The following is an 18,218-nucleotide window of genomic DNA, read 5'->3' as shown; positions in this document are numbered from 1 at the left end:
CATTAAATTCAAATATAAATATTTTTGTTATTCTTACTTTTTTTTATTTATTTATTATGTATACAATATTCTGTCTGTGTGTATGCCTGCACGCCAGAAGAGGGCAACAGACCCCATTACAGATGGTTGTGAGCCACCATGTGGTTGCTGGGAATTGAACTCAGGACCTTTGGAAGAGCAGGCAATGCTCTTAACCACTGAGCCATCTCTCCAGCCCCTGTTATTCTTACTTTTAAAGAGGAGGATTTACTATATGCTAGAAGAGGCAATGATCAGAAATAAAGTTAAAGAGATCAGTTACACTGCAAGTTCTGACAACTTATATATTAAATTTTAAAACTAGATTTTCTTTTCATCTGTGCACAAAGAGCTATATAATATAACTAATAATGATAAGAAACTAAAAGAAATGGCAAACACAGCAACACTTACAACATCAATCTTTCAAATACCAAGTGCTTTGATTTCTTACATGAAATGAAAACAGTGCTTGTCCTCTGATGTCATTTAACAAGGAATTATAAATAACATGTCCACTTTGCTTTCAATCTTGGACTACTTTGAGCATTACTGCACACAAGACACCTAATTCAAACATGTAAAACTCCATTTATTTTCAAAACCTAAAATCGTTTATTTTCCAAAAAGAAAAATGCATGAAATTTAATGAACCTATTTTATGTACAGGTAAATCAACAAGCATGGACTGTGATCTTCAGAAAGTAATAGTCATGTGTGAGTCATTTAACACTTATATGAAATATTAAAAATAGGTCTATATTGTTTATTACATCAAATTCCCCGGGGCGGGGAAGTCCTTAAATGATCACTCATCTAAGGGTTTGCAATTATGATACCTACAGAGGAAGGAGATAACAGAAACTCTTGATGCTGAAAACCACAGGCTTCCATCGTTTGTATCAGCAGCTCTCTGGAAAGAGAAAAGGCGTCAAAGAGAAAAGACCCAGCCCTTGCTTAGACATGGCATCCTTATATAACAACACACACAACACTTCAGCAGGAAAAACCCAACTCTACTAAAGCCATTTAGAGACAAGTCTCCCAAGTCATTACCTGAGAAATTGCATTTTGTTTTTAATTTATTTTTCAATATAGCAAATATTTTTAATCTTCTCTCATATATTATACCCTGACCACAGTTCTCCCTCTCTTTTCTCCTCCAAGTCTAAGACATGTGCAAGACAAATATATTCTTTACCTTGTAGATGATACTTCAAAACCTTTAACATTTTCTAGAAGAATATACTTGGGTAATTTTTGCAATCTACAAGCCAAAACAAATAGAAATACAAATATTTCATTACAAAGAAGTAAAAAGAAAATCACAACTTGTAAGAAATGGAGGCTTAAGTAACTTTCTATATTTTAAAAAAATGAATTTTAAATCCTATTTTATTCATTTTTCCCAAGACATTTTATACTTGAAAGAGTTCACACCTGAAGAGCTAACTTCCATTGAAGCATAGCTCATTATCTGGCTCTCACGGGCTTCTGCATGATGCACAGGGCTGCCATTCAGCCCGATGGCAGTGGTCACCAGCACTGGTAACATCTGTATGACTAGAATGAATGAGCAGCAGCAACCAAGTTTAGCTGGCTCCTGACAGCTGTCACTTAATGGGAAGGCAAGCATGCAATTCTGAAACATTCGCTGTTGTTTTATTAACTGTGACAGAAGAAGGGGACATGTGGCAACTGCTAATCTCTACAGAATGACCATTCTTCCGTACTCATAGCTTTAAATTTAAGGTAAGTTTGCAAAAATCTAAATTACCTTGGGAGAATATCTAGAATGTACAAGAAGCTATTTGTCCTTGGATCAGTCATATCCCCCTGTAGGCCAATTCTAAAAAAGCAAAGAAAACACAAAAAACATTTATCAAAAATTTTACATAATGATTGATACCAAAAAGACTTAGTCATTTAAGAGAATTCAAATAAGTTGATTTTTACCATAAGGAACAAAACAGAAAAGAAAGGAAAACAAGTTGGTTGGGTAGGTGGTGATCCCAGTAGATGACACTGGTGATAACCACCATTTAAGCAGACTGGACAAGAAGGGACACTGAGATAATCTTGTCCGGTGTAAACAGACCCTTGATCTCAGGGTTTAGACAACCTAGGGTCAGCACATGGAATCAGGCAGCACTGGGCTAGCAAACACAGCGGACAAAGTTCACAGCGTGGCCAAGGTTCAAGTAGAAAGGAACACTAGGATGGGGTCTGGAAAGTAGGACCAGAGGGTCAGGGTTTCCACTTTGGGGCTTAGAGCCTCATGGTCCTAAGCTATCTCTATCAATCTATCAGTGGGTCTGAGGAACAAAGACTGGAGATTAAACTGGTCTTAAACAGATTCCTCAGCAATCTCCAGTTCTATATTCTTTCCCTTTCCACCCAGAGCTCAGATATCAACAATGGAATCAGGGCTGGCATCAGCAGCTGGAATAAGGCTAACCTACAGAGAAGATGGCAGGAGGGAAGACCCGGGGCTACTGCAGCAGTACACGTCCTCAGAATGACTTCTGCTCTGTGCACACTAGGCCATACGCGCCCACTTGCTTAAAGCCACCTTCCCATGGAGTGTCCTCTGCCTTCTCTGATAAACTCCTACCCCACTTTCCTCACTGCTCAAATCGAAACTCTGGAAGAATTCCCCTCTCTGGGCAAGACCCATGCCACTTTCTCCTCAGTGCTCTCATGGCTCTTGCAGGGTTCTTACAGTACTAAATGTCACTGTTATGTAACACTAATTTATGAGCCATTCCTTTCAATTATAAACTCCAAAGATCAGGAACTACAGCATCAGACACACTACATGGCATCCGGGCACAAAAACCCTCAGAGAGACAAGCTTCCTCAAGTTCAAAGATGTTACAGCACAAGATTATTCATCTAAATCAAAATATTTATTACATATAACACTTCAGCTAGCCATATTAATACAAAGTATATCAATGATTAAGAAATAATGGTTCTGACCTTTGTCTAACTGTACAGTCATGGGAAAGCTAAACTTTCTATGCCTCTATTTTTTACCTACAAAATAATAATAACATTAAGACTGTATTTAAAATAATAAAAATGGCTATTTAAAAATAATATATCTTATTAGAGAAAATAAATTTGGTTTAAGACACAATTCCTTGAGACACATTGTTAACAATTACTAAATAAATCTGAAATTAGAAATTATAATGTAGCTATAAAAAAAATCTGAATTATCATGTTAATTTTGAGAAATACACAATTTGCAAATATATGCTAAACTGGCTTTCAACTTTTTACATAAGTAATTTACAAATGAAATATTTCTGAGGAAAATTCAGTTTCACTGATAAGAATTGGCTCTGAATGCTAAACAGTTTATAGGAATTAAGGTAATTTGAAACAAAAATAAATGTACCTTAGATATACCTATAACACAGTATTAAACATTTACTACTGAACAAATTATTTGCTCTTCTGACTGTAACTGTCAATTCCTATGCTTGATGCTGGATTATAATATGAGTGCAGGAAAGGATACATTTACAAAGTACTTTAAAGCTGTGCACGTGCAGCTAGGGTCTTCAAAGCTCTTCATGCTTCTCTTCTTTCCTTCTGTCTCTCCCCTTTCTTATCTTCTTGGTGGTGAGGGATGCATGTGTATGTGTCATGATTTGAACACAGGGCCTCATGCATGCTAGGCAAGTATTTGCACTGAGCTATATCATCAACCCACACAAACTCTTCCTTAATAGAAAATATTTATCATACATACCTTGTGAATGGCTGACATGGAGGGCTCATTAAAATCATATTGAAAGATAGCTTGTCAAACTCTTCCAGTGAAATACCCTAAGGAATGAACATTTGGAAGAAAGAAAACACGCACAGAATGAAGAGAGAAAGTACTAAACAATTAGAACTAAGGAATCAGACATCGCAGGTTTACCTAACACCGTGCTTTACACTGATTTCCCAAAGCAATCTTGTCAGGAAAACAGTGGCTTCCTCCACAACACCTGTCCCTTTAGGAGGTCTCAGGTGTAACACCGCTGTTTCTGGACTTGACCAAGTAGAACTTTATTTTGTGAGTAACCATATTTGGCAAAGGTCTGGGGACCCTTTAAGCACCCATCTATCAATGTACTTCTCTGTTTCACAGTGTGATGTAGTGAATAGCCAGAACCGTCAGCTTAGTACTATGTCAATTTAGCAGAGTAATAGTAATAGGACAAGATTAATTAAAATGACCCCTAATCGGTTCCATTTACACATGCATATAAAAATGCACATATATGTACAACAATGAGAAACATATGTCAGTGTTTCCATTGCCAATTCTCATTAAATACTCTTGGCCAGAAATACAAAAAGAATAGCCCAGTATCACAACCTCCCTAGTTATTATAACAAATCTCTAACAAGCATAAGTATTTTGATAAAATGGGAAAGTTTATGCTCTGAATTCTATGAAGGGTGAGTGAAATTGGGAACATGTCAGCTGTAGCCACTGAATTAAAAGTTAGTGACAAGTATAAGGCCATGAAATAACATGAATCTTGAGAAGTGCTCATATTTTTGAATTTTATTACAAGAGATTAAAATGTTCAGTAAAAAACACCAAATTTTATGAATACTCTCAGACACAGTTTTCCTCTTTTCCAGAAGGATCTCATTAATTCTAACAAGAGAATCCTTATTTTTGACACCGGTGCATTTCGAAGAGAAAGCCGACTTTGGGTCCACTGTGAGCATCCTTCAGATAAGTTTGATCAACATGTTTATGTTTTATTTGTAACTATGGAGTCTGTACTCATAAGACAATGGTTTTCCTATCTTGTAGCGTAGAACTGATAAACAGTGAAAACTCATGGCTAGCCATTCCTTATCCTGCCCTGCCCTGTGAGAGTATTTTGTGCATCAATTACCATTCAATCATTTATCTACCATTAGCTTTGAACCCTTTCATCTTTTATCAGCGTTTTCATGGCATTTCTCTGCTCACTTTATATGATAGCAATTTTTGTAAATCAATCCACTACTATACTGAGAAGCATTTATATGGCAGGCATTGTTGTATACAATGAACAAGCCCAATGAGGTGTCTGCTTGTGACACTCACACACTAGTCATTAGTAATTTCTCACTTGCTAGCTAAATCCTTTGGTTTTATCTACAGCTTTTTGATTAAGGAATTCCACCACTGGTTATGAGCCTGTGTTATATCTCAGCCCGACCATGGATGATAACGAAGACTTTTCTGGCAGGCTTTGTGGAAAAAGTTGCCTTCCTCAAGACAGGCCTGGTGCACAGCCAAGACCATATCGTAGTCTCTGAAGGGCGCTGCTGTTACGATCTTGCTGCCGCGGACAATCGTGCTCTTGCACTCTAGTTACCGGCCCTGTTCCACAGCGTTCGCCATCTTAAATGACTTCCTCTCTCCATTTGACAACGCCTGTCAGAAGTCACCTGCTAGTGTCTGCTAGAGGAGGAGGAGACAAGAAGAACTTCCTCCCCCGCCCCCTCTCTCTGTACCAAGCACTCTTCCACTTCTTGGCCTCCCACTCACCCTGTCCTCATATCTTAAGCAGCCCCTACCTTGTGCTGATCCATGGAGACACAAGGTAAAAAGGGTTTTTCTCTTAAGTTAGATTCTGGCCGATACTTTATGACCTCACCTGCATATGTTAACTGGAAAAGTCAAACCCACAAGGGCAAAGAGTAAACGGGTTGAAAAACAGCGGTGGAAGAGCCCAAGCCACCGCAGTGAGTGTGGGCATCTACTGTATGGCATGGCGATGTGCTCTGCCCTGCCCAGCAGGCTCACACAACAAAGTAAGAATGGAGGGAGAAGAATATGCCAGTTTGCTTAATGTAAACATTTCTTAGCATACGTATGTGAGTACATATAATCTATATTCCATACAAATATATATAAAATTCTTATTTCTTTCCTGCACTATAAAACAAAAAGATAGTCTTCTTTTTCCCTCACAAACTCACAGATTAATGAACTGGCGCTCTTTGGAGTGAGCTAGAATTGTCCTCCAGACCCTTTTCTTGTTTCCAAGAATTTTATAGACTGTGTATATATAATGATTTACCATATCTATTAAAACTAGCAAGGAAATATAATTGAAGTTTGAATTCCTTAAGCTTCTAATAGTATATATCTGGAGATCTCAATAGGTCCAAATACACATAGTTTCTCATCATTTCTCTTAAAGAGAACAGACAGGATATTAAATTGTTGAAGTTAAGAATTTGTTGATTTAGATTATGTCTGGTTATATCTACTTTAAATATTTATATTAAATTTGATTTTATAATAAAAGTTTTAATAAGATAACCAGTGCTGCCATTTGCAATCTCACAGAAATTATGAAACCTAAATTTACCTAAGTCTGTACACTCAATTCAGAATTGCATAGTTTGGGTATTCTTATTCTGAAAGTGTTTACACTGCTACCTTCATGATGAGAAAGCTAAACTGATTCTGGTTGGCCATGAAGCTTATGACAGGCACCTTATTAGTTATTATCATACCTCGCACTGTAGTCAGGGCCAAGAATCCGTAACTAGACAGATGGTGGGCCTTGGGTGAGGACCTGCTACTCCTACCCTGCTAAAGTGACAAATGAAAAACTATGGTGTGCTCAGCCTTAAGTGAGACTTTTGCCTCCCCCTCTCTCTCGCACGTGTGTGCATGTGTGCACTCCCAAGGGTTGGAGATCATCTTAGAAGAGGGGATAGAAAGGCTGAAAGATCCTGGTAGTGAACAACTACAATAAAATTCTATAAGAGTTTAACTTCTAACAACTTTACCTTCATTTTTTGAAAGCCAAAACAACCTCAGAAGCCCTAGAAAGCTGTATTAAATGTAAGCGCTCCTGTTGTTTGCACGTAGTAGACTTCTGTTAGAGCGAGCAGGCTACCATTGCAGGGAAGAGACTGAAAAATTAAAGTAGAATCTTAGGATTGCCACAGCTTTCTGCTAAGTAATTATTTCTAGACAGCAGTGAAGGGCAGCATCTCCCAAACAGAACCACGTAATCTAAACAGTGGGGGAGAGACAGGAAAGAGGTCAGGGTGACTGACTGTCACGGGATGAAGGAAGCACACACAATCTGCACAGCTGTCCCACTGAACCTCTGGGCTCAGTCTGTGCACACAGCAGTCATGACACCATAAGATGCAGCAAAGAACAGTTACTAAGAAGACATAATTTCAAGATTTTACATAAGATCAAGAGTCACTTATACCAAGTAGAGAGCCTATGTATATATGGTAATAATCCCACAGAATTTACATTGCCTAATTTAGTATGTATTTAAAACTACCACTATTAAAACCTTGTGTTATTGAAGTAAGAAGTGATATTTTCATCCTACTGAGAAAAGGGCCCAAAGATGTACCCATAAATACACGATCTATTCCTTATATGTCATGGGAACTGACTAAAAGACTACCCTTCAGCAAATGATTGACTTTGCATTCCCTTTCGGTGAAAAGAAAAATAGCCCATTCTGCATACTGTATGCAAAAAGTAAGTGAATGGATCATAGATCCAAATACAAAACCCAAGCCTACAAATCTAAGGAAAAAATAGAAAAATTTGGAGAATGAAAAGATTTCACTGAATACACTGAAAAAATTTCTGTAACTAAAACTTCTACTCTTTGATAGGAATAGCTAAAGAAATAAAAAGGCAGGCTATAGAATTAGAGAAAATATTTGTCATAGCCATTCTGAACAAATAAGTTTAATCCAGAAAACAAATGTAACTAAGTAATATGAACTGCACACTTCACATGGATGCCATATTATTGTGCATAACTGACAGCTTCATGAGAATTTTGCATGTAAAATTTCTATAATAAGAAGTGGAGGCCTTATTTTCACAGTAAGAAACATTGGGCTCTGTTGGGTTTCCTTTTGCTGCCTGTGGATAAACAGCTCGGACTGGAACTACTGGGCTGTGTGACGATTATCTGCAAAGTTATGAGATAACGAAAGTTTCCCAAAGTGCTTTAATAAACCTTACATTAGGTCCATCAGTGTTTCAGTGAGAACACTCACACATCAGCAGACACTTGCTGTTGCTAGTCATCCACAGGAAGAGCATGGGTAAAGGAACTTACTCGCCCCCAAGCCTGACTTCAATCCTCAGAAACCACATGGTGAAAATAATCAATACCTGCAAGTTGTCCCTTGACCTACACACACACACACACACACACACACACACACACACACACGAACGCACACATGTGCCATTGTATGCACAATGTTTCTCTTTTACAAACACACAAACAATAGGAAAGAACCAAGGTGTTCTTATTTATTTTTATTAAGAAAACATTTTTCATACAGTTTTTTCTAATTATGGTTTCCCTTCCTTATTTCCTCCCAGATCCTCCCCACCTCCCTACCCATTCAATTACATACCTTCTTTCTCTTTAGAAAATAGGCAGGCCAATAATAGAAGTTTTTTTTTTAAAAAAAAAAAAAAAAAAAGGAAGGGGCTGGAGAGATGGCTCAGAGGTTAAGAGCACTGACTGCTCTTCCAAAGGTCCTGAGTTCAATTCCCAGCAACCACATGGTGGCTCACAGCCATCTATAATGAGATCTGGTGTGCTCTTCTGGCATGCAAACATATATGGAAGGAATGTTGTATACATAATAAATAAATAAATATTAAAAAAAATTTAAAAAGGAAAAACAAGCCGGGCGGTGGTGGCGCATGCCTTTAATCCCAGCACTAGGGAGGCAGAGGCAGGTGGATCTCTGAGTTCGAGGCCAGCCTGGTCTACAAGAGCTAGTTCCAGGACAGGCTCTAGAAACTACAGGGAAACCCTGTCTCGAAAAACCAAAAAAAAAAAAAAAAAAAAAAAAAAACCAGGAAAAAACAGACTAAAATAGAACAAATTTGCAGAGAAAAAAGAAAAGAAAGAAAAAGCATAAGAAATACACACAAACAGATATAAACAAAAATTGGGAACCATAAGAAATAAGCAAAAGACAAGCAAGCTAAAAAAAAAATGCCCAACCAAAGCATTGTAAGACAAAAATCTCCAAAAATACTATTGAGTCCATTTTGTGTTGGTCATCTACTGCTCATATTTGTTTCAAAACAGAGTCCATGATTGGTGAAGTATATTAACTCTGACAAGGTTGTTAATGAGCATACAAAAAGTAATAGCCAAAGGCCCTTTCCTTATTGTTACCACGTGCTGCATTACATAGTTTGCTATCTCCACTATCAGAGCTAATCGTGTTCATGTCAATCTTTTCTTTCAGAGACCAAATAGTGACCTCACTCTTTGAGTGTTTTAAATAACTTAACTCTTTCTTTTGATAGAATTTAAAACATTCATTCCTCTCCTAAAATTTTATTTGCATGACTTATTTTCCAATTAAGCCACCAGAAACCAGTATTTAGGAACTGTTAGTAACATGCATTTTCACTGCTATTATATTATTAAAATAACAATATATACTCACTTCGATAGTCTTTGCCAGTAACTGTGTGTGAGGAAAATTATGCCTGTAGACTTCATTAGCAACGGTATTCACATCAACAGCAGCCACCACGTGTGCAGGGATGCAGCTTTCTGTAATGATAAAAGGAATATCTTCAATATCAGCCCATCATAAGAATCCAGCACTGTGCTGACTTTCTCCCCCAGCCTGACCTCAGCCCATAGCAAAGAACCAGGCAAGAGGACCAGGCAGGAAGTGTGGTCTTTCAGCACTTCTCCCTGGCAGCAAGCGAGTGCTGAGAGTAAGACTTCAACTTTCTTTTGCTTTCTTTTCCTTTTCTTTTGGAACCTGTCCTGGAATTTGCTCTATAGAGCAGGTTGGCCTCAAACTCATAGAGATCCACCTGCCTCTGTCTCCCAAGTGCTCAGATTAAAGGCGTGCAACACCACCGTCTAGCTTAACTTCAACTTTCTTATGTTGTCTAAGGAGATAGCTTTCTTTTCTCATTAAGCCACATGTTTATGCCAAACACAGTTTTCTAAGTTAAATAAAAAACAGGAACATATAATAGACTCTGGAAGTCCCATTATTCAGAACTTTATATAAACAAATGACCATGTGTTCTCACTTTCCTGTATTAAGAAAAAGCTGATTTACAATACCACTGAACTGCCTTTAATATAAATTTATTTTGTAATAACAGCTTCACTGAGATATAACTTACACACAACAGAATCTCCATGCTTAGAGTTTCATTTTTAAATGAGGTCAGCTCATTAGTGTCCAATTGAAAAAGGTTCAGAGCCTAAAAACACACACTTTTAAAGAGCTTAAGAGACTGGAGAGGAAGAGAAGCTCAGATTAAGGTACACCTTGCTACTAAGGAAGCACATTCTCAACACAGCTTCAAATGCAAAGGATCTGAACATATTTTTGGTGGTAATTAAAAGTTTGAACTCTGTAAGTGTGGCTGTTGTTATAGACCCTGTCCAAAATCAGGAGAAAACAAAGGGAATTTCAAATATAAAAAGCATCTGAAACTTGAGAAAAATCATTGGTTAGCACAACAATATTACGAGTAGATCCAAACCGCTCTCTTTATTAGCCATTTGTTGATTATCAAGCAGCTTTACTTGGTGCAGACATTTCCAGGGTCTAGGGAGTTAGAAGTCACAAAGCAAGCAGCTGCACAGATCACAGAACAAAAGGCAGAGAAAAACTCCCATGCTCAGAAGGTCACTGCAGCCTTACACTGAATCCTAAAAGAGAGGCTCAGGAGAAAACAGGGCCTTAGATGTCTCCATGTGAATATTCTGTCGGGTAGGCCCAAATCACTCAGGTGTCCCCAGGTACTTCCTGTCTGTGAAAAAGGACAGTCCTCCGTGCCTTACACATGGGCACTAGATTACTTAATACCACAGGTAGCTGCCTCTGGCTGACTTTAAATTTAATAACTAGTGTCTTGATTTAGGATATATTTGAAGTTATAAATCATATTTTTCTTTAAAAACATGAAAGATTTCAAAATCTAAAGCCAAAAGGTATGCAGATTAATTTTAAAAATCATGAAACTTATTAATGTAAGTCACTAATCACTATGAGAACTCAGAATTCAACTTTGCTAAATAAGATAAATTGCAGTCTCCATGGTGCAGCCTGCTCACAGTTCCCTACAGAAGCAGGCAGGGTTGCCTGGAGGTGGCTAGCATGACTTTCATCTTTTTTTAGGTCGACTGAAAATCTAATCATGTGCTGAATCCATACCACTGTCAATAAGTAATTTTATGCTCTTGTATTATATGTCCGGAGGACATAAAACCTGACAAAAAGCTACTGCTAAATGAGTGTTTCATGTGGAGATCCAAAACCTGATGAACTGAAAAGTAATTCTCAGAAGAGAACGGAGTTGGAAAGTCAATGAGCAAATGCAGTGTTCTTGTGGACGAAGCACAGTGTTTAAATTGTTATAAAACTAGAGCCTACTGAAGATAGAAAAACACAAATACACACAGGAAGGGTATCTAAAACCCAGGCATGTTTCAGATTTTGGAATATTTGCATATACATAGCAAGACAGCATGAAGGTAGGACCCAATTATAAATACAAAACTCATTTGCCTCCTATAAACCTTGTACACATAGCCTGGAGGTCATTTTAATTAAAAAAATCATAACTTATTTATTTTGTTTGTTTATTATGCTGTATAAACCTTTACTCAGTGAGCCACTACTGAACCATCTCCTGGCCCCAATTTTATATAAAATGTTTGGTTTCTGGGCATTTCTTTTACTCTGATCAATTATATGAGATTGAGTAGAATTTTCCACTTGTGGCACCAAGATGATTATTAAGAAGTCTTTGATTCTGGAGCATTTCACAGTTTACTGTTTTTATTAGGATGTTCATCCTGTACTAACACATTTCGGATGCTAACTTTGACTTGATTTTTTAAAATATTGTTTAGGTATTTCAAACAAATGCTTAGGTATGCTTCTAAGGAGAAATTAAAATATATAACAATAGAAAAAGCAAGCTGATCATTTTATGGCAACATCTAAAACTGGACTCCAAAGAAAGCCATCTTAATATTCCCTAATAAAATAGTTTAAATCCACAGGAGAGAAGTTTCGAAAATGTCAAGGTGGAAAGAATGCTCTAGAACTGTGCCCTTGTGAGCTCTCTCACTTGGGATCCAAGAGTTACTCTCAAAGGAGCAAGAACTGGGAAAGGAACGCAGCAGGATTTTGGAAGTAGAGGGGGGTGTGCTTTCTGGTCTTTGCTCCAATGCTGTGCATGGGTTTAATCCATGACATTTCAGTCACTATTCTGGGTTTCATATTTACGAATAGGAAGCACAGTTTTTTAAGAAGATGAGACGTTCTAGTTAGAGAAACACAATGCACACTGTTGTCAACGTTGTAAGGCGAGATCTACATGGAAATGACAAAGGCATCCTATTTCCATTTCTAAGGACTGAAGTTTACTGTGAATAGCAATAGTTTTCCTTCTTTTCCTGGAAAAGCTGTAAGGAAGAACTTACCTGGTCTCTCTCTGGCCTAACAGATACACTGTTCACACATAGTTACTACGTGGGAGAAATATCAGTAGTTTTTAAATCCAAATGTAGAATTAAGCAGTTCATGCTGAAATAAATAGTTCTTAGGAACTTTTGTCTTCTTTTTCATCTACTTTCTGATTTGGCCCTCATAAAAGTTGGGTAAATATGTAACTGGCCTCAGACTCACACCTGAGACATTTAATCAGGTAGCATGTTAACACTGACCTCTAGTTGTGAGATCGTGGATCAGATGAGGATATTGAAGGTCTATTCTTTCATTCAGAGTGACAGCTTAATGGAATAAAACACAAGGTAGAAATAGACCTGTAAAAGCTTTTAATTTAAAATATTTGCCAACTGGGGCAATTGAGACAGGTAAAGGCATCTCTGCCAGCTGAGCCTGACAACACAGATTTGATCCCAGGGACCACACTGTGGAGAGGATGGATGCCCCACACAAACGAACACGTGGCACATGCATCCCCAAATATAGAAATAAATAAATACAAACAAACATGAAAAAATAAATAATTTTTTATTGCTATTAGCAAATATATTTTCTGGCTTTTCTTAAAAGTTGTTTGCATGTTTAGACACTGCTAAGAAATGTCAAGGCATAAAATGAAGACTAAGTTCCCAACACACACACACACACACACACAGAGAGAGAGAGAGAGAGAGAGAGAGAGAGAGAGAGAGAGAGAGAGAGAGAGAGGCACTTAACTTCCTCTGAAAGCCTTCCGAGTTTAGCTAATCGACAACCATGTATACTCCGGGTCAAGACTCTCCTTACAGTACTGCTACCAACACCCCCATTGGTACAGCAGAAGGCCACATAGGAATATGCTAAGATACGTGGGCTAAGATCTGATTATACCCTTGACACTGTATCTTAGAACTGAAATATTATTTTCCAACAAAATATAGAAAGAAGATCTGAAGAAGTGGCATGGGAGAGAGAGATGGCAAGTTACTGTATAAAAAGGAACATGTGAGGGGCCTTACAGGCACAAAAAGCAAAGATGTCACATCAGAAAAGACAACACAGTTCAAAAAGCAGAGAATGAATTTTGAGGGAAACTTGAGAACGGAAATTGAAGCACAAAAATTCTTTTCCAGAAAGTGTTTGGGGAAGCCCAATTAAAGTTGTGCTCCTGTGAGGAGGCAGCCACTAGAGCCCCTTCCTGTCTCCTCAGGCTGCCTTGGAGCTTTCCTCAGAAGATCAGCAGAGAAAGGTCACGCAAGAGTCACTTTTGTCAGGGACACAGAGTGAGACACAGCACCGACACTACCCTGAGGCCTCAGACATACCACCCTTAGGGTTAAGGAGTCTTGACTTCCCAGGCAGGCGCTGCCCCTAAAAATTTTGTTTCTAAATATAGGTAGCTAGAACGAAGAGCTAATGTAAAACTCTAAACAGCTCCTCCATGCAATGGGACTCTATGATGAGCGACAAATACGGATGTCCCACATTTGCATGGTGGGTATGAAGCATTTAGCCCGAGACCAGCACAACTAAGGAACTAAATTTCTCTTGAACTCCATCTTAATTTAAATGTAAACAGCTGTGTTTGGCTGGTGGCATGCATACTGAGTTTATAATCACCAGGCTCAGGAGAAGCCCTGGCAAAGAGTCAGCACTCCACAGTGGGGAAACAGTGAAGAGAAATCCATGTTGAAATTCTCACGAACTACAGTGTTGGGAAATAAATGTACTCATCCTCTCTAAACTTCAATTTCCTCATTAATGAAATGGATATATATATATATACATATATATATATATATATATATATATATATATAACAGCTCCCATAAAGGGCTCCTATTAAAAATAAATGAAATAGAGTCAATAAAACCTCCAGCAACAGGAGATATCCAGTAAGTAATAAAAACCCCACTGGCCACTTAGCACTCATCTGAAAAGTTACAGAGCACATAGTGTTGATGACAGTTTAGTTTTTATCATTACTAAACCTAGGAAATTAGGCCAATGAGAAAATTTAAGTTATAACTATTCAGAGCTAAACATCAGAACTATTTTAAAGAGATTTTAGAGCAGCATAAGCAGAAAGCTTTTGAAATAGTAATTAGAAGGCTTTAACCTCCACTACAGATATTCAGTAAAAACTGACGAAAATTGATGTCAGAACAGCACTGAGAAAAGCAAAACTTTCTTGGCCTTGCTATCAACTCATGGCTTGACAGGAGACAACAGGGAGGAGTTAAGCAATCCTTTTCCCCCAGAATATGACGTACTTTGTCTAATTTTCAGGAAGATAGTCCAAACAAAAATCTTCTAATGAAACTTTCTGTGTCTAATACTCAATGAGTGTTTAGGAAAAGAGAGTGGAGCTTCATATTATCTTTCATGACCTGCCATTCTGGGATCCAGAACTCAGTGCCAAATTCACTGTGAGAAGCAGAAAATTGGTGCAAGAGGAAAATTCCTGTCCTGTTGTCTATTTGCTTTCCTAACAACTATACTGTCAACTGCATGGCCGGAGCTGGGGAGCTCATGAGATGATGGGTCACTGGGTGTGAGTGCTTGCTCTGACACCATGTGGACTTGAATTCGAATCCCCAGCTCTCTCATAAAAATCCAGGATGACTGTGCATGCACCCAATCCACATGGCATAAAACTAAGATGTATAAATAAAGAAATCAATTCCTGGTGACATGATTTGGGTCACTACAAGTTCTACTTCAATATTAGAGGCAGCCTTTAAATGAGTATGTTTAAAACTTTTATGCCAACTAGTTTGGGGTGAGTTTTGTCATATGCAGAAAACATTTCTACTAGCCACTCAAGTGAATGCACACAGATGCATCTTTGCTCCTACGAGGAAATGCATTTTTAATGTCAGCTTAAAAGGCAGGACACTATCAACACAACCATCTGATTAGTCAGCTGGCTACATACCTGCAAACAAAAATACACCGTTTAATCAACATTTCCCGGGTGTCCTAAACTGAGTTAAGGAGGAAGGATTCTTCAAGTATGGGAGCAGGAACTTCAGGAACTTTATTCAGAGCAACTCAATACCCTATTTCTCTATAGAGATATTAACTACAATAAAACAGAGAAGGCAATTTGGAAATGTATCTCTGCTATTTTTAAAGGAACATGTAATATTTTCAGTTCTACAGTACATACATTTTTCTGGTTTTAGGCCTAGTTATCTGGAAACTTGTACTAAAGAAAACTGTGAGCAAGTATGAAAAGATGTACATGTAAACTGCATGCATGTATGGGAACACAATCCACATCTACTGACACAAAGTAAAAGCACCCTGCTCACTGCCGAAGCTAATTTCAGAATATCCTGTTGAGTCAGGACCTGAGTGTTGAAGTCCATGTGGCGGTTTGTTCAGATAAAAACAGGGAAAACAGCAGATGTTATCAGTGGCTATCTTTGTGATGAAATTTGCAGGAGATAGGATCTTTGCTTCTTTGTACTATTCAATTTTTTTAAACACAGTGAGGGTGAACTACTTCTTGGTTTGTTTGTCTTATTAAGTCTAAATTGATTTTAAAGGCATGCTCTCACCATGGAGCCCATGCTATCCTTAAACTATTGATCCCCCTGACTCATACTCTGAAAGTTGGGCATGCCCCACCATGACCCCAGAAAACGTACTAGTTTACAATCAGTACAAAGTAAACAAACAAATCAACTTTTCTGATCTTGATATCAGAATAAAAGAATTCAGTGGTCTTTTTGTTATGATCCTGAGAAATAAAAGGAAAATATCAAAGATAAACTACAAAAGATACTCCTCAAACACACCTTTTCAGGCTGTGAACACATATATAAACAACAGTAACTCAATGCATGACTTAATTCCACTGACTCAATGAATGGAATAAATAAAAGTTAAAGTTCTTTACAGCTCTTTATAGATAGGAATCAATTAAAGGTCACATTCAGAATTCAAAAGAAATAAGTAGAGAACAAGTAACACAAATGCATGGGATCCAGCTGATTACAGCCTTCAGCAATGAAGATTTTGAATGTGTCTTCTGTAAATTTGCTTTGAGGGAACAGAGCCATTTGGTCAATGTCCTGCTGCTGTAAGATATTTGCAATGCTCTTTGCTGATGTCTTCTCAATAATCGACAACTTCACAATGCTTGACACATTCAGGTAGAAGTCAATAAAAACTACAGGAGAGGAAAAAACAGTATTCCACCTCTAGCTAACTATCAAAACTGACATAAAATATAATTATAGGGTTTGGAGAGATGGCTCAGTGATTAAGAGCGCTTACTACTCTTCCAGAGGACCTCAGTTCAGTTCCTAGCACCTGCATTTTGTGCTCACAACCACCCATAACTCCAGCACCAGGAAGTCTAACAACCTCAATGGCCTCTTCCAGCAGCCACACACAGCCACACATACCGTGCCTGTCTTTGTGTGTATGTGTAACATCACTCATAAATAGCTCCCAAAACTAGCCTCTGAAAATTCTGTTTCAATGTATTATTCTGAGTTCTATTTGCTTAATGGTTAATTCTTTTTGGAAGCATTCAACTTTCAATAGTAACTTAGCATGTCAAATTCTATAATACAAAATGTTATATAGTTAGCACAATTATTATTAGCGAAAACAGTTAACTGAGAAAAAAAGAAAAAAACATTTACTGAGTACCTTTACACTTCCTACATCTTTTCCTCAATTCTCACAATGCATCTCACAGATAAGGCATCCACACTCAGAAATGCAAAAAAAAAAAAAAAAAAACCCTTCTAAATTTTCACACAAGCATTATGGAATCAACCATTATTCATCTGACTTCAAAATAAAGGCATTATTTTATCTCTCAAAGAAAGAGACAGCACTGGAAGGCCAGGTGTTGTTTTTAACAAACTCTCAATCATTTGATTTTTACCAATAAAGACTTGGAAGCCAGATGCTGGGGTGAAAGCTTGCTAGCTCAGAAGAGTAGAGAAAGCACCCAGCTGACCGACCTTCCTCCTCTGTTTTGTCCTACAAGTCCATCCTGTCTCCTCCAGTCTCAAACAAATATCCCCAAATTCATAGTCCTTCCCTTCTACTTCCTGTGTCTCTCTATCTGCCCTTCTGACTCCCTCTAACTCTCTATATTTCTTTCTTAATAATTTTATGTTCACTTCCTGTTGTCTGGTTAATTGCTCTGCCTCTTGACTTATGATTGACTTTATTTAACCCTGTTTACAATATTCAAGCAGAAAGCTCTTTGATTAAACATGTGTGACAGGGCTTAGCCACACCATAACTAGAAATAGGTCTTCCCAATAAATAAAACAATCTCAGGGCTCACAGTGTGATCAAACATCCTGCAACAGTCAGGCAACTTCAAATATTTATCAATTTATTCCACAGGTCATTTTTTAAACAATATATAATAACTTTCTATAACTTTATGATTCATGAGCAACAATAAGTTGCCGCATATGTATTGAGTACTTGCTACATAAGAAGCACTGTGTAAGTACCGTGTGTGTGTGTATGTATGTCTGTCCATGTACACAAAGATCACAGCAGGATGTTGAGTGTCTCCTTTCATTGTTTTCCATGGACATTCAATATTCTTATTACTGCTCTTCTTCAAGTAAGTTAGTAAATGGAATCAATGATAGAAACAGAGAATGATTAAAAGATCTGATCGACAGATAGATCTAAGT

At 37.7% G+C, this 18,218-nt stretch overlaps 1 protein-coding gene across 3 annotated transcripts in view; it reads right to left on the bottom strand.

The window, feature by feature from the left end:
• The window catches only part of Trdmt1 (tRNA aspartic acid methyltransferase 1), a 32,215-nt gene that overhangs the window by 12,056 nt on the left and 1,941 nt on the right, over positions 1-18,218 (bottom strand). For all 3 annotated transcript variants that reach the window (XR_005285967.1, XM_038335406.1, XM_038335407.1), the window contains exons 2-6: positions 9,511-9,620; positions 3,782-3,858; positions 1,796-1,867; positions 1,220-1,285; positions 862-931 (exon numbers count right to left, since the gene is read on the bottom strand). Coding sequence is in view for 2 of the 3 variants with exons in the window: in XM_038335406.1 (XP_038191334.1) it covers positions 862-931; positions 1,220-1,285; positions 1,796-1,867; positions 3,782-3,858; positions 9,511-9,620 (395 nt within the window). In the remaining variant the exon portion in view is untranslated. The remainder of the gene's footprint in view (positions 1-861; positions 932-1,219; positions 1,286-1,795; positions 1,868-3,781; positions 3,859-9,510; positions 9,621-18,218) is intronic.

The sequence above is a fragment of the Arvicola amphibius genome, chromosome 6 (genome assembly GCF_903992535.2).
Source record: "Arvicola amphibius chromosome 6, mArvAmp1.2, whole genome shotgun sequence".
NCBI lineage: Eukaryota > Metazoa > Chordata > Mammalia > Rodentia > Cricetidae > Arvicola > Arvicola amphibius.
This window is presented reverse-complemented; position numbering and strand designations above follow the sequence as displayed.